This window comes from Anomaloglossus baeobatrachus, chromosome 1 (assembly GCF_048569485.1).
Source record: "Anomaloglossus baeobatrachus isolate aAnoBae1 chromosome 1, aAnoBae1.hap1, whole genome shotgun sequence".
NCBI lineage: Eukaryota > Metazoa > Chordata > Amphibia > Anura > Aromobatidae > Anomaloglossus > Anomaloglossus baeobatrachus.
This window is the reverse complement of record NC_134353.1, coordinates 86,720,446-86,742,527: the sequence shown is the minus strand read 5'-3', so window position 1 is coordinate 86,742,527 and position 22,082 is coordinate 86,720,446. Positions and strand designations below refer to the sequence as shown.

Genomic DNA, 22,082 nt, shown 5'->3' with positions numbered 1-22,082 from the left:
AGCCTGAAATGTGGGAAACGGTTGAAAAAAAATCAAGGCCGAATACTTTTGTAAGCCACTGTATATCACAGATATGAAGACCTGATAATTTGGATTCACAGATGGTCTTTCAGCAGTTTAGTCTCAAACTTTTGGCCTGTAATATAAAGTGATCAAAAAGGAGCAAATTGTTTACACACCGACACATGGGGACATTACACCATGTGAGCGCTGTACGCACCGATGTTACGTGAACACATTTTAAGCATTAGTTCACAGCAGTTATAAAATCAGCACAATGGTTTCCAGATCATGACGGCGCTCTCATGTCTCCGGTAAGGTTCAGTAACGCTAAATGTCATCACATTACATTCCCCCGAGGGCACACGCTCCTCCCGATCATCCCTATGCTCCATTCCTAGCAATCAGAAATCCAACATCAAAATTCATCTCGTCTGGTGTTGGATCTAAGCCAATTGTCACCATTACATACTTGCGCAAGTAGAGTTTCACAGGGGTGTTTGCGAACTTCTGAAAATCGCGCAGAGACTTGATCTCTTTCCAGACTTTAACGAGGGACTTGAGAAGAATTCTGTCTCTTTCTTGCTCCGCGTCTCGGTATTTTCTTGTTTGCCTGAGATGAAAATACACAGTATATTAACATAAAACGAAAAGTTAAATTGCCATGAGCCGATGTCCATTTTGTCTGCTCTAGCCCCTATAGGTAACGTATCGTCAGAACAATACCTATTCCTAAAACCATTTATTTATGGTACGCTTTTTTTTTTTTATAAAAATTTTGGTGATTTTTTTTTCTTATTTTCTATGTAACTGTATCTCTGGCCTGTGAGCCTCAAAATAAGCAGAGTTTCTGTTCTGTAAAGATCACTTTTCAGCGGTCATCTCATTATCAACACAGGCAGGATTACAACAACAGGTAACGCTGATATACAGTAAAGGCCGCTTTACACGCTGCGATATCGGTACCGATATCGCTAGCGTGGGTACCCGCCCCCATCTGTTGTGCGACACGGGCAAATCGCTGCCCGTGCCGCACAACATCGTCCAGACCCGTCACACTACTTACCTGCCCGGCGACATCGCTGTGACCGGCGAACCGCCTCCTTTCTAAGGGGGCGGTTTGTTCAGTGTCACAGCAACGTCACAGCAGCGTCACTGAACCACCGCCCAATAGAAGCGGAGGGGCGGAGATGAGCGGGACGTAACATTCCGCCCACCTCCTTCCTTCCGCATTGTGGCCGGGAGGCAGGTAAGGAGAGGTTCCTCGTTCCTGTGGTGTCACACGGAGCGATGTGTGCTGCCGCAGGAACGAGGAACAACTTCGTTACTGCTGCAGTAATGATAATTGAGAATGGACCCCCATGTCACCGATGAGCGATTTTGCACGTTTTTGCGATGATGCAAAATCGCTCATAGGTGTCACACGCAACGGCATCGCTAATGCGGCCGGATGTGCGTCACCAATTCCGTGACCCCAACGACTTCGCATTAGCGATATCGTAGCGTGTAAAGCCCCCTTAAGGCTATGTTCACACAGGGCGTTTTTGATGCATTTTTTAGCATGGTTTTTGTCTTGGTTTTATGCAAATCCAAGCTAAAAAAAAACCCCAAAACGCTGCCTTCACAGTCCCAGCAAAGTCTGAGATTCCTGAAATCTCATGCACAAAACACCTGCGAATTTTTCCTGACTTTTTTGTCAACCTCCTTGGTTTTTGCTGTGTTTTTGAAAGAATAAGCATTCTTTCAGCGATTTACCGCGAAATTGCTACGATTTTACCACAATTTTTTACCCATACAAATCAATGAGGAAGTGCAAAACCGCTGCAAAACCACAGGTTATTTCCTACCAAAACCTCTGGTTTTGCTGCAGAAAAAACCTGCGCAAAAACACCCTGTGTGACTATAGCCTAAGAGAGATGAACGAATGAACCTTTTGAAATTCCAATTCACCAGCTTTGGCTATATTTTTTTTACTTAACTCACAGATACTGCAATTTGCTCTAAATAAACGTGTGTAACACTCTGAGGTCTCCTAAGGCTGTATCCAACCAATTTCAACCTCTAACGCAAATACATTACTTTTGTCAACGTGATCTCCACACATATGGTTATGCTTACATGGATGGTAACCATTCTTCACTGCTGTTTTGTCACAAGCTATCTGTACAGTATATTGAGGGGTTTTTTCTCTCCCTATTAATTAAGATGTAAACTAGTTTCCCTATTAAAGGGAATCTGGCAGCAGGATTTTGATATGTCACCTGAGAGAGGATTCTAAATCCAACCATATATCACTTAGATTACTGGTTGCAGCCGTTCTGCCACTATCAAAATTTTTAGATTTAGCCATGTAGCAAAGCTGAGAAAGTTAGCCCCATCCACACCAGTCTCTCTATAGAAATTGGACATTGACAGTGAGGTGTCAAACTGAAACTGCAGTGAACTGACAATGTAATCTGAGCAAGGATAAGGGTCCTGCTGCTTAGGCAAACATAGCAAATAAACAAGAGATCGGATCTTGACAAAACAGGCATCCCTGAATTTTATGTCTTAACCCTTGCAGCCAAAAAAACTGCTAACAGATTCCCTTTAATAAGCAGTGAGCTATTAAATCTTCTCACTAAACAGATTCACCCCAAAAGAGTTGGTCTGCTGCATTCCCTGCCTCGGCTTTTATACAGGCTATGATAAAGGTATATTATACTATTTGATAGCTGTAAAGGCTGCTTTACACGCAGAGTCATCGCTCGTGAAAGCACCCGCACCTGTCGTTTGCGCTTCACGAGCAAATCGCTGCCCGTGGCGCACAATATTACTAGGACGTGTCACACTTGCCTTCCCAGCCGCTGTGGGCGGCGAACAACCTCTTTTTTAAGGGGGAGGTTCGTGCGCAGTCACAGCGCCATCACACAGTGGCCCGCCAATAGAAGCGGAGGGGCGGAGACCACCGACATTAACGACATGCCCACTTCGTTGCCGGCAGGACGCAGGTACGTTGTTGTTAGTCGTTCCCAGGGTGTCACACATAGCGATGTGTGCTGCCTCAGGAACGACGAACAACCTGAGTCCTGCACCAGAAACAATATTTGGGAAATGAACGACGTGTCAACGATCAACGATAAGGTGAGTATTTGAAAAGGTGAGTATTTTTCATAGTTAGCAGTCGCTCGCAGGTGTCAACGATGCCGCTAACGAGGCCGGATGTGCATCACGAATTCCGTGACCCCAACGATATCTCGTTAGTGATGTCGTTGCATGTAACAGGGCCTTAAGGCATTACTGGAAAGCCAGGAGGACTATGCCATATACAGCATCGTCTGGCTATTGCAATCTTGTGCTTTGTTAGACTAGTGAAAGGTATTATCTGTCAATTTATGTGAATCAGAGCACAAATTGTTCAAATTTTTTAAGTCCAGCAATTTTCCTTGGATCTTGACATGAACCATCAAATAGACTCACCACCACCTCACCAATACCTCTACGGAGGTGCTGCTAAGAAAATGAACATTTGCACATTTGCTGATATTACAGATGATACGCCTCTAACAAAAACAAAATGTCCAAAGCAGAAACCCTCTTGAAACCCCATTTTTATTTTTTTTATTTGATTTTTAGACACTGGTTTGAGGTCTTGTTTCTAATGGGACAAGCTACAGTGTTTTAGGTCGTTATTTTTATTTTTTAATTTAAAAGCATTTTTTCCCATGTTGTCACTTACACTTTTAAATTATATCCTATATCCATGTATTATTGCATTATTTATTCATTCAAATTGTAATTGCATTTTTAAAACATTTTTGTACTAAACTTTTTGCTCTTGCAGAAAATACTTCTCACCTCTCCGGCTGGCACCATGATTTATTGTCAGTAACAAAAGCAATAATACAAAAATGAGCAAAACAATACAAGAAGGAATGTGATTTTCATTATGGTCACAATTTATGCACAATGGTCTGATTCCAATTAGACTTGTCTAATTTATTAGAAGAGCAGTGAAGCCGCACATAAGTTGAAACCATTACTCCTCAATATGTCACCAACATTCTCCAAGTTTACTTTCTATGAGGTAATGTACTGGAAACAAAGCCTTGCGAGGACAAAGCATTGACATGTGGAACCACTTCTGTGGTCGTGGCTGCACTGTATGGAACGCAGATGCTATTAACGCTCAATAGGGGCTCCAAGGCTGGGGCCATGGCAATATTTCCATGGGACTGAAAATTCAGACATGTTCGGAAATAAGACTGACCTTGCTCATTACACAGCTGTCAGCCCACAGTTATATCTTCTTAACCCACAAATATAGGCACGCTCGGCACAACTGGAAGAAGAGAAGAGCAGCTGATGCCGGACACCTCTACCGTTGACTTGTCTTTTCAAGAACAAAAGTAGCAAGGAGTTGACATGAAACTGCCTTATTCTCATCTCCTTTCATATCTTCTTTGATTGACTGGAATACTGGAGAGTCGCTTGGCACAACTGGGCTAGTAAGAAGAGAGCAACCGATGCCGGACACCTCTACCGTTGACTTGTCTCCTCAAGAACAAAAGTAGCAGGAAGTTAAGATGAAACTGCCTTAAGCGGGCTTTACACGCTACGACATCGCTAATGCGAACTCGTTGGGGTCACGGAATTCGTGACGCACATCCGGCCGCATTAGCGATGCCGTTGCGTGTGACACCGATAAGCGATTTTGCATCGTTGCAAAAACGTGCAAAATCGCTAATCGGCGACACGGGGGTCCATTCTCAAATCTCGTTACTGCAGCAGTAACGAGGTTGTTCCTCGTTCCTGCGGCAGCACACATCGCTGCGTGTGACGCCGCAGGAACGAGGAAGCTCCCCTTACCTGCCTCCGGCCGCTATGCGGAAGGAAGGAGGTGGGCGGGATGTTACGTCCCGCTCATCTCCGCCCCTCCGCTGCTATTGGGCGGCGGTTCAGTGAAGTTTCAGTGACGTCGCTGTGACGCCACACGGACGGCCCCCTTAGAAAGGAGGCGGTTCGCCGGTCACAGCGACGTCGCCGGACAGGTAAGTATGTGTGACGGCTGTGGGCGATGTTGTGCGGTACGGGCAGCGATATGCCCGTGTCGCGCAACAGATGGGGGCGGGTACCCACACTAGCGATATCGGGACCGATATCGCAGTGTGTAAAGTAGCCTTTACTCTCATCTCCTTTGATATCTTCATCAATTGACTGGAATACTGGAGAGACGCTCGGCACAACTGGGCCGATGGAGAACAGCCAAATCTGGACACCTGTACTGTCTCCTCAAGAACAAAAGTAGCAGGAAGTTCAGATGAAACTGCCTTATTCTCATTTCTTTTCATATCTAAATCAATTGATTGGAATACTGGAGAGACGCGCAGCACAACTGGGCCAGTAAGAAGAGAGCAACCATATCCGGGCACCTCTCCCGATGACTTGTCTCCTCAAAAACAAAAAGTAGCAGGAAGTTGAGATTAAACTGCCTTAGTCTTATCTCCTTTCATATCTAAATCAATAGATTGGAATATTAGAAAGACGCTCGGCACAACTGGGCCAGTAAGAAGAGGAGAGCAGCTGATGCCGGACACCTCTACCGTTGACTTGACCCCCTCAAGAACAAAAGTAGCAGGGAGTTCAGATGAAACTGCCTTATCCTTATATCCTTTCAGATCTTGATTAATTGATTGGAATACTGAAGAGGCAAAATAGGGTCTTATCCAAGATTAGGTAAATGTACTAAGGTTGAACGACTCACCTAATGTAGCTGTGAGAGTCACAACTACTGTATATGGCTGCTGCAGACCTACAAGATGGATGAACTGGAGACGTGGATAGATAGGGGTCAACCCGCGCTGCCGTAGGGATGAAAATAGACAAGATCCTCCTTTCGTGATGTTATTGTAAGTCTAGGCATTTCAGAGAAATACCTTCTTCAGGACATAAGAACATTTAAAAAAAATGTGATTATGTCCTGAAGAAGGAAAAGATATTTCTCTGAAATGCGTAGACTTACAATAAAATCACGAAAGAAGGATCTTGTCTATTTTCATCCCTATGGTACCACGGTTTAACTCCTATCTATTTTCGTCCTCAGTAAATCTACACCAATGATAGAGTCAGGAACTGGGACGTACACAGAAATTCTGGGGATACATTACAAAGAAGGGAATTTTGTTTACTTACCGTAAATTCCTTTTCTTCTAGCTCCAATTGGGAGACCCAGACAATTGGGTGTATAGCTCATGCCTCCGGAGGCCACACAAAGTATTACACTAAAAGTGTAAAGCCCCTCCCCTTCTGCCTATACACCCCCCGTGCATCACGGGTTCCTCAGTTTTAGTGCAAAAGCAAGAAGGAGGAAAGCAAATAAATTGGTTTAAAGTAACTTCAATCCGAAGAATCTCGGAGAACTGAAACCATTCAACATGAACAACATGTGTACACGAAAAAACAACAGGGCGGGTGCTGGGTCTCCCAATTGGAGCTAGAAGAAAAGGAATTTACGGTAAGTAAACAAAATTCCCTTCTTCTTTGTCGCTCCATTGGGAGACCCAGACAATTGGGACGTCCAAAAGCAGTCCCTGGGTGGGTAAAATAATACCTCATAATAGAGCCGTAAAACGGCCCGTTCCTACAGGTGGGCAACCGCCGCCTGAAGGACTCGTCTACCTAGGCTGGCATCCGCCGAAGCATAGGCAAGCACCTGATAGTGTTTGGTGAAAGTGTGCAGGCTCGACCAGGTAGCCGCCTGGCACACCTGCTGAGCCGTCGCCTGGTGCCGTAAAGCCCAGGACGCACCGACGGCTCTGGTAGAATGGGCCTTTAGCCCTGAGGGAACCGGAAGCCCAGAAGAACGGTAGGCTTCAAGAATTGGTTCCTTGATCCACCGAGCCAGGGTGGATTTGGAAGCCTGTAACCCCTTACGCTGACCAGCGACAAGGACAAAGAGTGCATCCGAGCGGCGCAGAGGCGCCGTACGGGAAATGTAGATTCTGAGTGCTCTCACCAGATCTAACAAATGCAAATCCCTTTCACATTGATGAACTGGATGAGGACAAAAAGAAGGCAAGGAGATATCCTGATTAAGATGAAAGGTGGATACCACCTTAGGAAGGAATTCCGGAACCGGGCGCAGCACCACCTTGTCCTGGTGAAACACCAGGAAAGGGGCTTTGCATGACAGCGCTGCTAGCTCAGACACTCTCCGAAGTGAGGTGACTGCTACTAGGAAGACCACTTTCTGCGAAAGGCGAGAAAGAGAAATATCTTTCAAAGGTTCAAAGGGTGCCTTCTGAAGGGCCAGCAGAACCCTGTTCAGATCCCAGGGTTCTAACGGCCGCCTGTAAGGAGGAACAATGTGACAAACCCCTTGCAGGAACGTGCGTACCTGAGAAAGCCTGGCAAGACGCTTCTGAAAGAACACAGAGAGCGCTGAGACTTGTCCCTTAAGGGAGCCGAGCGACAAACCTTTTTCCAATCCTGATTGAAGAAAGGAAAGAAACGTGGGCAATGCAAATGGCCAGGGAGAAAATCCCTGATCAGAGCACCAAGAAAGGAATATCTTCCACGTCCTGTGGTAGATCTTGGCAGACGTTGGTTTCCTGGCCTGTCTCATAGTGGCAATGACCTCTTGAGACAACCCTGAAGACGCTAGGATCCAGGACTCAATGGCCACACAGTCAGGTTGAGGGCCGCAGAATTCAGATGGAAAAACGGCCCTTGAGACAGCAAGTCTGGACGGTCTGGCAGTGCCCACGGTTGGCCCACCGTGAGATGCCACAGATCCGGGTACCACGACCTCCTCGGCCAGTCTGGAGCGACGAGAATGGCGTGGCGGCAGTCTGACCTGATCTTGCGTATTACTCTGGGCAACAGTGCCAGAGGTGGGAACACATAAGGGAGTTGAAACTGCGACCAATCTTGAACTAAGGCGTCTGCCGCCAGAGCTCTGTGATCGTGAGATCGTGCCATGAATGCCGTGACCTTGTTGTTGTGCCGGGACGCCATTAGGTCGACGTCCGGCATCCCCCGGCGGCAACAGATCTCCTGAAACACGTCCGGGTGAAGAGACCATTCCCCTGCGTCCATGCCCTGGCGACTGAGAAAATCTGCTTCCCAGTTTTCTACGCCCGGGATGTGAACTGCGGATATGGTGGAGGCCGTGGCTTCCACCCACATCAGAATTCGCTGAACTTCCTGGAAAGCCTGACGACTGCGTGTGCCGCCTTGGTGGTTGATGTAAGCCACCGCTGTGGAGTTTTCCGACTGAATTCGGATCTGCTTGCCTTCCAGCCACTGCTGGAACGCTTTTAGGGCAAGATACACTGCCCTGATCTCCAGAACATTGATCTGAAGGGAGGACTCCTGCTGAGTCCACGTACCCTGAGCCCTGTGGTGGAGAAAGACTGCTCCCCACCCTGACAGACTCGCGTCCGTCGTGACCACCGCCCAGGATGGGGGTAGGAAGGATTTCCCCTTCGACAATGAAGTGGGAAGAAGCCACCACCGCAGGGAAGCTTTGGCTGCTTGGGAGAGGGAGACGTTCCTGTCGAGGGACGTCGACTTCCTGTCCCATTTGCGGAGAATGTCCCATTGAAGTGGGCGCAGATGAAACTGCGCAAAAGGAACTGCCTCCATTGCTGCTACCATCTTCCCTAGGAAGTGCATGAGGCGTCTCAGGGGGTGTGACTGACCTAGAAGGAGAGATTGCACCCCTGTCTGCAGTGAACGCTGTTTGTCCAGCGGAAGCTTCACTATCGCTGAGAGAGTATGAAACTCCATGCCAAGATATGTCAGTGATTGGGCCGGTGTCAGATTTGACTTTGGAAAATTGATGATCCAACCGAAACTCTGGAGAGTCTCTAGAGTAGCATTGAGGCTGTGTTGGCATGCCTCTTGAGAGGGTGCCTTGACTAGATCGTCTAAGTAAGGAATCACCAAGTGTCCCTGAGAGTGAAGGACCGCCACTACTGTAGCCATGACCTTGGTGAAAACCCGTGGGGCTGTCGCCAGGCCGAACGGCAGTGCCACGAACTGAAGGTGTTCGTCTGCTATGGCGAAACGCAGGAAGCGCTGATGCTCTGGAGCAATCGGTACGTGAAGATACGCATCTTTGATATCGACCGATGCAAGGAAGTCTCCCTGGGACATTGAGGCGATGACGGAGCGAAGGGATTCCATCCGGAACCGCCTGGTCTTTACGTGTTTGTTGAGCAGTTTTAGGTCCAGGACAGGACGGAAGGACCCGTCTTTCTTTGGAACCACAAACAGGTTTGAGTAAAAACCGTGACCCTGTTGCTGAAGAGGAACCGGGATCACCACTCCTTCCGCCTTTAGAGTGTCCACCGCCTGCAGAAGAGCATCGGCTCGCTCGGGAGGCGGAGATGTTCTGAAGAATCGAGTTGGAGGACGAGAGCTGAACTCTATCCTGTAACCGTGAGACAGAATGTCTCTCACCCAACGGTCTTTTTCCTGTGGCAGCCAGGTGTCGCAAAATCGGGAGAGCCTGCCACCGACCGAGGATGCGGTGTGAGGAGACAGAGTCATGAGGAGGCCGCTTTGGTAGCGGCACCTCCAGCGGTCTTTTTAGGACGTGACTTAGACCGCCATGAATCGGAGTTTGTCTGATCCTTCTGAGGCCTTTTGGACGAGGAGAATTGGGACCTGCCCGCGCCCCGAAAGGACCGAAACCTCGACTGTCCCCTCCTCTGTTGGGGTATGTTTGGTTTGGCCTGGGGTAAGGATGTATCCTTTCCCTTGGATTGCTTGATTATTTCATCCAATCGCTCACCAAACAAACGGTCACCAGAAAATGGCAAACTGGTTAAGCACTTTTTGGAAGCCGAATCTGCCTTCCATTCCCGTAGCCACAATGCCCTGCGTATTGCCACCGAATTGTCGGCTGCAACCGCCGTACGGCTCGCAGAGTCCAGGATGGCATTAATAGCGTAGGACGCAAATGCCGTCGTCTGAGTGGTTATGGACGCCACTTGCGGCGCAGACGTACGTGTGATTGCGTCAATCTGCGCTTGACCCGCTGAGATAGCTTGGAGTGCCCATACTGCTGCAAATGCTGGGGCAAAAGATGCGCCGATGGCTTCAAAGATGGATTTCGACCAGAGCTCCATCTGCCTGTCAGTAGCATCCTTGAGTGAAGCCCCATCTTCCACTGCGACTATGGATCTAGCCGCCAGTCTGGAGATTGGGGGATCCACCTTGGGACACTGAGTCCAGCCCTTGACCACGTCAGGGGGAAATGGATAACGTGTATCCTTAAGGCGCTTGGAAAAACGCTTATCAGGACAAGCTTGGTGTTTCTGGACTGCGTCTCTGAAGTCAGAGTGGTCCAGAAACATACTCGTGGTACGCTTGGGAAACCTAAAACGGAATTTCTCCTGCTGAGAAGCTGACTCCTCTACTGGAGGACCTGAGGGAGAAATATCCAACATTTGATTGATGGACGCGATAAGATCATTCACTATGGCGTCCCCATCAGGTGTATCTAGGTTGAGAGCGGCCTCAGGATCAGAATCCTGATCAGCTACCTCCGCTTCATCATACAGAGAGTCCTGCTGAGACCGTGAACAATGTGATGATGTCGAGTGAGTTTCCCAGCGAGCTCGCTTAGGTGGTCTGGGACTGCGGTCCGTGTCAGAGACCTCACCCTGGGACCTATGAGACACCCCGGGAGGACAATGTTGCTCCAACTGAGGTGGACCATGGTGCAGTGATTCCACAGTGCCCATGGTCTGAGATACCGGTCTGGACTGCAAAGCTTCTAATATCTTAGCCATAGTCTCAGAAAGTCTATCAGTAAAAACTGCAAACTCTGTCCCCGTCACATGGACAGTGTTAGCTGGTGGTTCCCCCTGGGCCCCCCTTCGCAGAGGCTCCGGCTGAGCAAGTGCCACAGGGGCCGAGCATTGCACACAATGAGGGTCAGTGGAACCTGCCGGTAGTATAGCCGTACATGCAGCGCAGGCAGCATAGTAAGTCTGTGCTTTGGTACCATTGCTTCTTGTGGACGACATGCTGTTGTGTCCTCTGAGCAATCCCGGAGGGTATATAGCCAAAAATCAATCGTGCACCATACAGTGTAAAGTATAGCATATAAGGATATAATCTATATGTACACTACTGCACTAGTGGGGCCAGCACCATAGGTGCTGCTTACCGACCGGTCAAGCGGTTATGTGGTCACCAGAAACACTGCCTGGGTCTCCCAGAGCTTGTCTCCCCTCTCCAGCGTCGGAAGAGCTGACAGGAATGGCTGCCGGCGTCCTGAGGAGAGGAGGAGGCCGTGGGCGTGCCCGAAAAAGTGCGGGAGTCTGGTGCCCCACTGTGCACAGTGAGGGGGGTGGAGTATGCAAAGCACGCTCCAGCCCTCAGTGCTGACGTTCTGCACAACATCTCTCCCTTCCCCTGACTGACAGGCCTGGGGGCGGGAAAAGACCGAGACTAGGCCGGAAAAGCCGGGGACTCAAGTTATAAGCGCGGCCGGCGTATAAGCTCGGTCTGCGCGGAAGTCCCCGGCGTACAAAGAATCCCAGGCGCGCTGCCGTGTTGCAATGGCAGCGCGCGGTCAGGCGGTAGTCTCTAGTAAACCAAGCACACCAGCACGCTGTAGTGTGTGATGACACAAACGCGGTCAGCGCCGCGGTCCCCGGTGCACTAACACACCCAGCAATGCTGGAGTGATTCTGTGCGCGGTCCCCACGGGGACACAGAGTACCTCAAAGCAGCAGTGTCCCTGACGATACTCGGCTCCTTGTCCAGCAGATATCCCAGGTGCTGTGGATGGAGCACGGTCTCAGTGTCTGGAGACCGAATTAGGATCCCACTTCCCCAGAGCCCATCAAGGGATGGGGAAGGAAAACAGCATGTGGGCTCCAGCCTCCGTACCCGCAATGGGTACCTCAACCTTAACAACACCGCCGACAAGAGTGGGGTGAGAAGGGAGCATGCTGGGGGCCCTGTAATGGGCCCTCTTTTCTTCCATCCGACATAGTCAGCAGCTGCTGCTGACCAAGCTGTGGAGCTAATGCGTGGATGTCTGACCTCCTTCGCACAAAGCATGTAAACTGAGGAACCCGTGATGCACGGGGGGTGTATAGGCAGAAGGGGAGGGGCTTTACACTTTTAGTGTAATACTTTGTGTGGCCTCCGGAGGCATGAGCTATACACCCAATTGTCTGGGTCTCCCAATGGAGCGACAAAGAAAGGTACGAATTTGGGCTCTCAGCTATCCATTGGGCTCCCGCAATCGCGTCCCAGTGGGTGTGACAGAGGGCTTCCTCCCCATCTAATCACTTAGATTAAATGGTTTCTTTTAACCATCTAAAGGTCCAGTCACACTAAGCAACTTACCAGCGATCCCAACAACGATAGGGATCGCTGGTAAGTTGCTAGGAGGTTGCTGGTGAGATGTCACACTGCGACGCTCCAGCGATCCCACCAGCAACCTGACCTGGCAGGGATCGCTGGAGCGTCGCTACACGAGTTGCTGGTGAGCTCACCAGCAACCAGTGACCAGCCCCCAGCGCCGCGTGGAAGATGCTGCGCTTGGTAACTAAGGTAAATATCGGGTAACCAACCCGATATTTACCTTGGTTACCAGCGCACAGAGCTACACGTGCAGAGAGCATGGAGCAGCGCACACTGAGCGCTGACTCCCTGCTCTCCTAGTTACAGCACACATCGGGTTAATTACCCGATGTGTGCTGCAGCTAAATGTGCACAGAGCAGGGAGCAGCGCACAATGCTTAGCGCTGGCTCCCTGCTCTCCTAGCTACAGCACACATCGGGTTAATTAAACCGATGTGTCCTGCAGCTACATGTGCACAGAGCAGGAGCCGGCACTGACAGTGAGAGCTGCGGAGGCTGGTAACAAAGGTAAATATCGGGTAACCAAGGACAGGGCTTCTTGGTTACCCGATGTTTACTGTGGTTACCAGCCTCCGCAGAAGCCGGCTCCTGCTGCCTGCACATTTAGTTGTTGCTGTCTCGCTGTCACACACAGCGATCTGTGCTTCACAGCGGGAGAGAAACAACTAAAAAATGGCCCAGGACATTCAGCAACAACCAACGACCTCACAGCAGGGGCCAGGTTGTTGCTGGATGTCACACACAGCAACATCGCTAGCAACGTCACAAAAGTTGTTCGTTAGCAGCGATGTTGCTAGCGATGTTGCTTAGTGTGACGGGGCCTTAAGAGGTGAACTGGTTTAATCAAAGCTACCTCCAATCACAGCAGTTATCAGAAGGTGCCTGCTGTGTAAAACACATGCCAGGATTGAGCAGGCTCGGCAGGTGAGCCCGCTCCATACAAAACCTCCAGACTTCTATACAGAGGATTTGGGAAAAGTAGGCAGATGTCAGGCAAGAAGTAGGGCAGTTCAGGACTGGGCTCAACCAGCTCACTAGTCATAAAACCATAACATGATCTGTCACCATTGGTGGTATGCTACTACAGTAGTTAGCACATTAGATAGTTGGCCAGTCTTCCTAAAATCAGTGGGTTGGGTTGATATTCGTGATGAGAGGACTCGAAGATAACCGGGACCGGTGGGTCCCTGCTATCTGGTTTTTAATATCCGATTCCGGTCCATATTCCAGGCCCCATATAAGTCTATAAGGACCAGAATGTGTGCGTCTATATCGTACAGTAAAAATAAATAAATAAAAAATTGGTGTAAGGTCTCCCCCATATTGATACCCAGCACAGATAAAGCCATGGCTACAGGCTGCAGCCACCAGCTGTGCTCTTATCTTGGCGGTGTATCAAAATAAAAGGAACCACATAAAAAGTTTAAAAAAACGACGAGCGTTCCCCCAATTTTGATACCCAGCCAAGATAAAGCCCGACAGCTGGGGGCTAGTATTCTCAGACAGGGGAGGCCTATGGTTATTAGGCCGCCTCCCCAGCCAAAAATAGCAGCATGCAGCTGCCAGGGATTGTCGCATCCATTAGATGCCAACCCCTTTCAGATAACAGGATACCTTCACCTTAGCCTGCTCACCTGATTTCCACTTTATATTCAGAAATACTGTGTTCAGCTACAGTGCTGGAAATATGGGCAGCGCCTCCAGTGGAAATGTTCTGTACTGCATTCCTCAGTGCATGTAACTTTATCACAGGAAAAGAGAGGAAGAGAAAAAAAATAAGAACCACCATTCAGAAATATGTAAATCTATTACAAAGGCCTCAAGACTTCCAGTCATTATGCTTAGTACATGTATGCACCATATAGGCCCCTGAATAATAAAATTAATTGTTTCAATACCTTACAAACATTGGTAAAGCAGCAGCCAGAGGACACATAACCACATACCTTGTCTGATAGGAGGTTGGAAAGGTTCTTTTGCTTCCTTCCCAGATACTGATCGTAAAGCTGGGATAACTTGGATGCCAGAACATGTTCTCTACTAAAAAGTGGGTGATGGGTGAAAACAATCCCGGAAATATCAATATCCAACTGAAAGTCTCCTTGAAGTCCTCCAGACTCCACCATGTACTGACGTGATTTCTTGGAAGGGACTGCCTTTGAGGAAAACATAGAACGAGAAGGTTTGAATGTCCAACATGCAGAAGGATACCCAAGCCTTCTTAGTCTTCTTGTATGCATTTATGCTTTTGTTGTTAATGGGAGGCAACATATGTGGCATATAGAGAGGGTTTACTTGGTGAAGATTTGGGGAGGAGGGTGGGATGGACTTGATAGCTATCAAATAAATTTGGTGAGAATCGAACCTGCTGGGAAGAGATTAAACCCCCCCAATAAACTACTATACTCACCTCTCCTCGAACTTCTCCATATCTGTCCCGCTACTGCCTGTTACTTTTGTGACGCCCTGGCCTATCAGGTCGTCACAGGGTATTGTGCAATCTGCCCTTCTGCACGGTATCCACATCCTCCTTGGTTACGGATCCTGGTCCTTTGGTGTTGCTAAGAGCAGAGCCAGTCAAAACCCTAGGAACACTCTACACCACACCCACCAGACACACCAATGGGGGGCCTAAAGGGAATAATAGGGCCACCCCCTTGGGGGGTTGGTAGGGGAGAGTCAGAAGTGTTAAGAGAAGGAGAGAGAAAGAGTGAGGGGTGAGGAGGAAAGAGAGTGTGGAGTGGTGACTCTCGAAGTGAGAGGTCACCGGTTTGGGAGCAGGGCTCCTTGAGACTACTAGGTGGCAGACGTTGGCCTAGACCTGGTAGGAGCTAGAACCCCGGTCACAGGGGATCGTGTCAAGGGGCACGGATCTGCCAAGTAGGGCAGCCGGCGGCCTTGAGCCATCTCCGGGCAGGGGCCAGGGCACGACGGGGTACGTGGACCCTAGGCCCGGGAAGTAGCTTCACGCATCCTGGTAATTTACCCGACGGGGGTGAAGTCTTCAAGATTCCTCCCCCACCTGCTCCAAAATCGAGGTACTAGCGCAACGAGGGGATAGGACTTTCCCAAAGCACCGTCCAGAAAATCCCAAGCGTGAACGCTGAGAGCAAGCTTACTCAGCCATACGGGTGAGCGGGACCCGACTAGTTCCATACTACAGGGTCCAAATTGTGAAGAAGGTGCAACGGAAAAGGTCACAGGCTAATAAGCAACACCAAGGGCACGGATCCAAGCGTGCTCCCTCCCTGCTGCAGCGGTGCTCAGAATTCTGGTTTGCAAGTTGTCGGTGTCAGTATTCTTGGACTGAGTTAGTACGCAGAAACCCTTTTCCCTCCAACGGCACCCCTTCACTGCCATCACCAGGCCCCGGAGGGGTCAAACACCTTGCTGCCATACCACCGCAACCGGGCGCTCCCAACAGCCGCAGTGGTACTCCACCTTACCACGCACCGTGGGTGGCGTCACGAACTTCTAACCCTCTTTGTACATATCCCCCTCTTAAATTCGAGTGTCTGCGTGACCCCCCCGAGTCCGGAGACCCCTTGAGCCACCGCGGTTCCAGATCAGAGCGGCTCTGCCACTGACACGGGAGTCAAGACCCTATGTGATCATGTGGGGTGCAACACACATTACTGATGTTAATGACTTGCATCGCGCCTTACACGGGATGACAGCCACATCACTCATATCAATAACGTCTCTTGGACCCCAGGTGACCACGTGGTGCCTAGACTGTGGCGGGCCTCACCTACTATGTGCCATCTATATTACTCTTCTACCTCTGCACTCACTATAGCTAGGACACAGTACATAATTATAGACCCTATTGTAAACTAAGTTATAAAAGAGAAAGGTCAATTTACAAAAATCTAAAAGTCAGTGCAAAGTCATATTCTGTAATATAATCAGAAGAATAACAATGAGCTATAATTACCGGTATGAATACCGTGCTCCACAGGGAAACAGACAATGAAAGACAGAGAAGGGCAGATCAATTACACCGGATGAGAAATGCATCTGCAGGGACTAGATCGTATGATCAGAATGTTTCCACGTGTCATAAATCAATCCCCTTACATATTTCATACCCTCTGTGTACCTTTATGTATATGGTCTCCAAGGCTGGGTCTATTCCTTCATGCAGGGAGAATATTGGGGGTCTCGTGGGAGAGGCTTTTATTGGATTAGGCAAAGCTAAAAGGTTTCCATCGTCCCCAAACCAGTTCTTTCCCTAAAATAATACGTAGCAAAAGAGCAAAAAAAAAAAAAAGGTGAGATATTAAACACTAATTCTACTTTATGTGGTATTTATGTATAGCAATTTGCCAAAGTCAATTAACAATCAATAAAACACACTACAGAAAAGCAGGGTCTTTGCCCTCATCTCCCACAAGTTAAAACTGCAGCAGAGGAGCTGTCCCTATTCTTGCATCTGTAACTTGTCATTATTTCTCTGAATCGCAAAGGTTCTTCTTGATCGGCAGTTTGCCAGCACTACAGGTGCTTGAACTTCCTTTCCCACTCTTCCCATCCTCCTTTGAAGACAATATATTGGCTGTACTGAACCTAAAGTCTGTCTCTATGTCATAAATAAGGAATAACGTTTGGAACACCATTCTAAGTCTGAACTGGGTGCAAAAACCTAAAAAAACATCACTATGGGGAGAGAAGGTATGCACACCAGTGACTATGTAAGGGGAATACATGAAATAGCAGAAACTGCTGTGTGAATACTGACTTGAAAAATCCAATAGCTATATCTAAGAGTGAAAATGTGAAAAATGGAATCTGCATTACTGCCATGAACCCTCCCCAACCACACCTATTGCCAATCCATATCATACGCATAAATAGCCTGGGTCTCAGCGTCCCATACATGGTAGGTTTTTTAACTGCATGAGAGGACACACACAAGCTAGGGACCCCAACGTAGAGAAATACTTTGGCGTAGTGTTGGGGCTCTATTGCATTGATCAATTCAGTAGCTAAATTTCTCTTGATTCATATGTTCATGGCAGTAATGCAGGTTCCATTTTTCACATTTTTACTCTTACATATAGCTATTGGATTTTTCATGTCAGTATTCACACAGCAGTTTCTGCTATTTCATGTATTCCCCTTACATAGTCACTGGTGTGCATACCTTATCTCCCCATAGTGTCTCTATGTCATGTCTGTGTGCAGTTTGACCGACATCAGAGCTGAAGCAGAGACAAAGACCTGTTCACACTTCCTTACTCCGTCTCTGTTGCTAGGCGGACATCACTTAACAACAAGCAGAGGATCGGAAGTTAATCAGGCAGGATTCACTTATGGAGAGAACTTGGGAATTTTTTAAAGGGAACCTGTCACCACTTTTTTGGACTATAAGCTGCAGCCACCACCACTGGGCTCTTATATACAGCATTCTAACATGCTGAATATAAGAGCCCAGGCCGCTGTGACAACATAAAAAACACTTTATAATACTTACCTAACGGTCGCTCTGCGGTGGAATAGGGCCTAAAGGGAGTCTCCGTTGTCCGGTGCCGGCGCCTTCCCTTTCGGGGGACACACCTCCCATGGTCCTGTGTCCACAATGAGGCGAGAGAGAAAAGTTGATTTTTGTGTACTCACCGTAAAAATCTCTCTCGGAACCCTCATTGGGTGACACAGGCCCATGGGAGCTGGGTACCCCAATGAGGCGAGAGAAACATCATTTTTAGATAAAGTGGTTTGCAGATTTTTATCACATTAGCCACTGAACGAGAGACTCTTTAATGTCCCACAACAAGCCTTATTTTCCTTTACTGACCCATCAATTAGGCAAGTTTGAAAAATAAGTTCGGTTGTGTAAAATTCTACATTTCCAAGAACGCACCCCAAATCTCCATTCTCATCAGATGAGCAAGACAAATAGTTGCTATCTCTTTTCAGAGAGGATGAAAATGTTGAGATATCACGTTACTGTCATTAGCACCTATAGATCCCTTAAAGGGAATCAATCACCTCGTTTTTGCTACCTCATCTGAGACCAGCATAATGTATAACAACCCCGATTCCCGCAATGTCTCACTTAAAGGAAAACTAATCAAGTGATTTTATAGTACAATACTAATGATATCTTTAAATAGGGCTTAAGGAGACCTTTCAGGATAAATTGTATTGCCCTACCTTATCCTGTGATCTTGCTGCATGCTCCATAGAATTCCGTGTCTCTGCACATTAGTCAAGTGTATGTAAATACAACATGCATATTCACGGCTCCCCCACCCACCTCTCTCAGTGCATTCACTATCATTGCTGAGAGGTGGGAGAAAATCTGGGTGGGGGCAGCCGTGCAAATTCAGTTCAGATTTACTTTCATTGATGCCAGCACTGAGAGGTGGAAAGGAAGAGCAGGGCATATGCAGTGTGTATTTACATATGTTTGACCATTTACTATGTCATACTGTATTCTACGAAGCTTACAACAAGAAAACAGGATAAGGTTGAGCAATAAAACTTACTGATCCTGGGAGGTCTCCATTAGCCCGATTTAAAGAGACATTTCTATTGTATTAAAAAATCACTTGACAGATTCCCCTTAATTTAGAGAATGCAGCAGTTTTGACACATTCAGAGTTCTTGGATGTAGCAGAGCTCAGAAAACTAACCCCACCCACACCACAGCTTAGTATATATGGTATATTGACCGTGAGCTGCTTAACAGACGAAAAGATGTGGTTGGACTACTTGGCACGAGGCAGCTAGTCCCAGCAATGATAATGTCCTAGTGATTAAACCTTTATAAGTGACATCACTGAAATCTGTGTTATAGCCTTTATTTCCTGCTGTCTTCATATTACAAAGCAAAAACATGCTGTCAGATTCGCTTTAAATATAATCCAAGTTTCAGATGGCTATAAATTGTAGACTTTGAGTCCGGCAGGCAAAACTAGTACAGTGGAACCTTGGTTTAAGAGTAACTTGGTTTGAGAGTGTTTTGCAAGACAAGCAAAGCTTTTTCCAAATTTGTAACTTGGTTTAAGAGCAATGCTTTGCAATAAGAGCAAATTCCCACCGTGCACACTTCCGGTTCCGTCCTTTCACCGCGCTCTGGAGGTAATTTTCTGTACATATGTACTGTATACAGTATACCATTGTACAGTACAGAATATACTATATAGCATTTCTACCAATTTGCATTTGTGGATATAGTATTGTACTTTCTTATTGATAACCAGTACACACAATGCTTATACTGTCTCCGCACACAACAATTCTATTGTAAGCTAAAGTGCAGTTTAATTTGTTTTACATGTTTTTTACTGTACAGTGTTTTGGATTAGTGTGCTGTAATAATTTTATATGAACACAGGACATTTTGTATTACTGTAATAAGTTTGTATAAATACAGTAACTATGTGGGTTGTGGAACGAATTGTCTGTGATTCCATTATTTCCTACTGGAAAATGTGCTTTGATATAAGAGTAACTTGGTTTAAGAGCACAGTCCCGGAACCAATTATGCTCGTAATCCAAGGTTCCACTGTATTTAGTGGCAGAGTGTCATGGTTTCAGTGGTAAAACTGTAGCTAAGATGCAGGCACAAACATTGTCATTTTGGTAGCACATTTTTGCAATATTGTCATGAGAATGTTGAAATATTTTCAGAAATATTTACAATCATGAAGCTGTACCTTAAATGTAGAATAATAAAAAATGCCAGGCAATATCATCAATGCAATACCTCATCCTGTTGTAATATACGATTCTCCAGGAGGTTCTGGTTGGTTCGGGAAACTTTTGGCCTCTCGCCGATATATAAGCCCTCATCTTCCAGATACCTTGGCTGCATGTTCTCGGGGACCTTCTGACTGGGTGGCACTGAATTCAAAAGCCAAAAAAAATAATAAATCAGATTTATGTTGGGTTTTCTCATACCTCTTTTAGTCGTATCCTCATAAAGGTCAAGAGCCCACGAATATTTTCTTGCAAATTAACTCTCTCCCATAAGGAAAGAGAACTAGCTGGCTAGTACCATATTTTGGAGGTAGAGACTGTATAAATCAAATAAATCATCAATCAACTCTTTAAACAAGCCTGAAAATATGGCAATTGAAGGGCATGTAAGTAAAGCTGCCAAACATAGCTCTAAATTGATGGGGACTAAGTGCTGTGTAACTTTCTGTAGGTGGCAGTCTGACTTGGCGTTATTTATGTTCCCAAGCTTGGTAAAGTGTCAGAAAAATCAATGTAGGTTAACTACTCCAAAAAAAAGGAAAAAATTGTAATCTTTATTAAGTGTACATAATAATAATAATAATAATAATAATAATAACAAAATAGAAAAGTTAGCCAAATAAAATATTCCACTAGTTTCTTAATCAATACAATAGTGTGCATCCCAGCAAAGTGCAAAAATTCACATGGAAAAATAATATATAAACAACTTGCTAGTAAAATAGGATAACACCTTTTCCTTGGGATTGCAATAAATGAGTTAGAACAGTATATTCCCCATAGTAAGGTAGATACATGTGGTCTTGAGACATCAGAAGGACTAAATCAATTGCAAGCACAGGTAATCTGCAACTTACAGTGGCATTATATTGAGCAGAGTATTCAACAAACACATAAGGGAGAGCGGATATGCACATCATAGTTACCACTGGATCCCCTGACGCATGTTTCACACAATGGCTTCCTGAGAAGGGACGCCCCTTAGATTTTATATTCATAAGCCAATCCAATTTTTTTCTTTTGCTACATTTATTAAGAATCCATTGTATAGTTGTTCAATCTTGTAATTTTAACTTTGGTATATTCCAGGTGACGGATGAAGTTGTTTGGGAGAATGCCAAGTGGGTATATAGTTGTCATCAGAGTAAAAGTCGGTGCTTTGAAAAATTAAATAATTAGCATAAATTCTGGTTTTTATCATAGGTGTTTCTATTATCCTTATTTCTATATGTGTTACATCACAGATTTGCTGCCTTCAGTCTGAATTTACATTGTGCACAATCCAACTAGGCATACCATTGAATAAACAGCTGTGTTCAAACTTTAGACTGGTACTGTATGTATCACTACTATTTAACATTATATTGATAGGATACTTTGCTTCAAAACGGTTAATATATTTCGACAAGTCCTTTCTTGTTAGGATGGACCTCTGATAATAAGCCAGCCACAGATTAGGACCCCTGAAATAAGCTATAATCTGTGGGCTGTTTGTGACAAACTACCAATTTTCCTACCGCACCACCCTACAATAATTGAGCATTACATATAATGGCGACTGAAATAATAGTGTATAGCACCAAAATGCTGGGTCCACTAGAGACGTTCTCCACTCCATCTAAGCCACAGATGTTAAAAAAGAGGTTTTTTTTCCATTGACTCAGATTTTCCTAATGGGGAAAAGGATTTCTTCATTTGTACAGATGCACAGCAGCTTTTATCTTAAATGAAAAAAACATTATGTTATGTACTGTAAGTGGGCTTGTCACCTTGTCGAAAGCTCGGCGAGAAAAAAATGTCTTGCTCTTTCTGCAACCGGCTGTGATATCCTTCATATTCAGCAGCCGTCAGCTCTATGAAGTCACGTGCGGTCTGGTCAATGAGAAACAGGTCATCTTCAGGAACCAAAGACTCTTCTTCTCCCTGTAACAATGTCACCTTGTCAGTACAATAGAGGAAGATATTATTTTCAATTTAAGGAGATCAGCGACAGAAAAAAATGA

At 46.5% G+C, this 22,082-nt stretch overlaps 1 protein-coding gene across 1 annotated transcript in view; it reads right to left on the bottom strand.

The window, feature by feature from the left end:
- Positions 1-22,082, bottom strand: part of CC2D2A (coiled-coil and C2 domain containing 2A) — a 180,422-nt gene that overhangs the window by 100,788 nt on the left and 57,552 nt on the right. Inside the window, 6 exon segments of the mRNA XM_075346899.1 lie at positions 473-613; positions 14,007-14,113; positions 14,319-14,528; positions 16,475-16,606; positions 20,087-20,223; positions 21,849-22,017. Coding sequence (XP_075203014.1) covers positions 473-613; positions 14,007-14,113; positions 14,319-14,528; positions 16,475-16,606; positions 20,087-20,223; positions 21,849-22,017 — 896 coding nt within the window.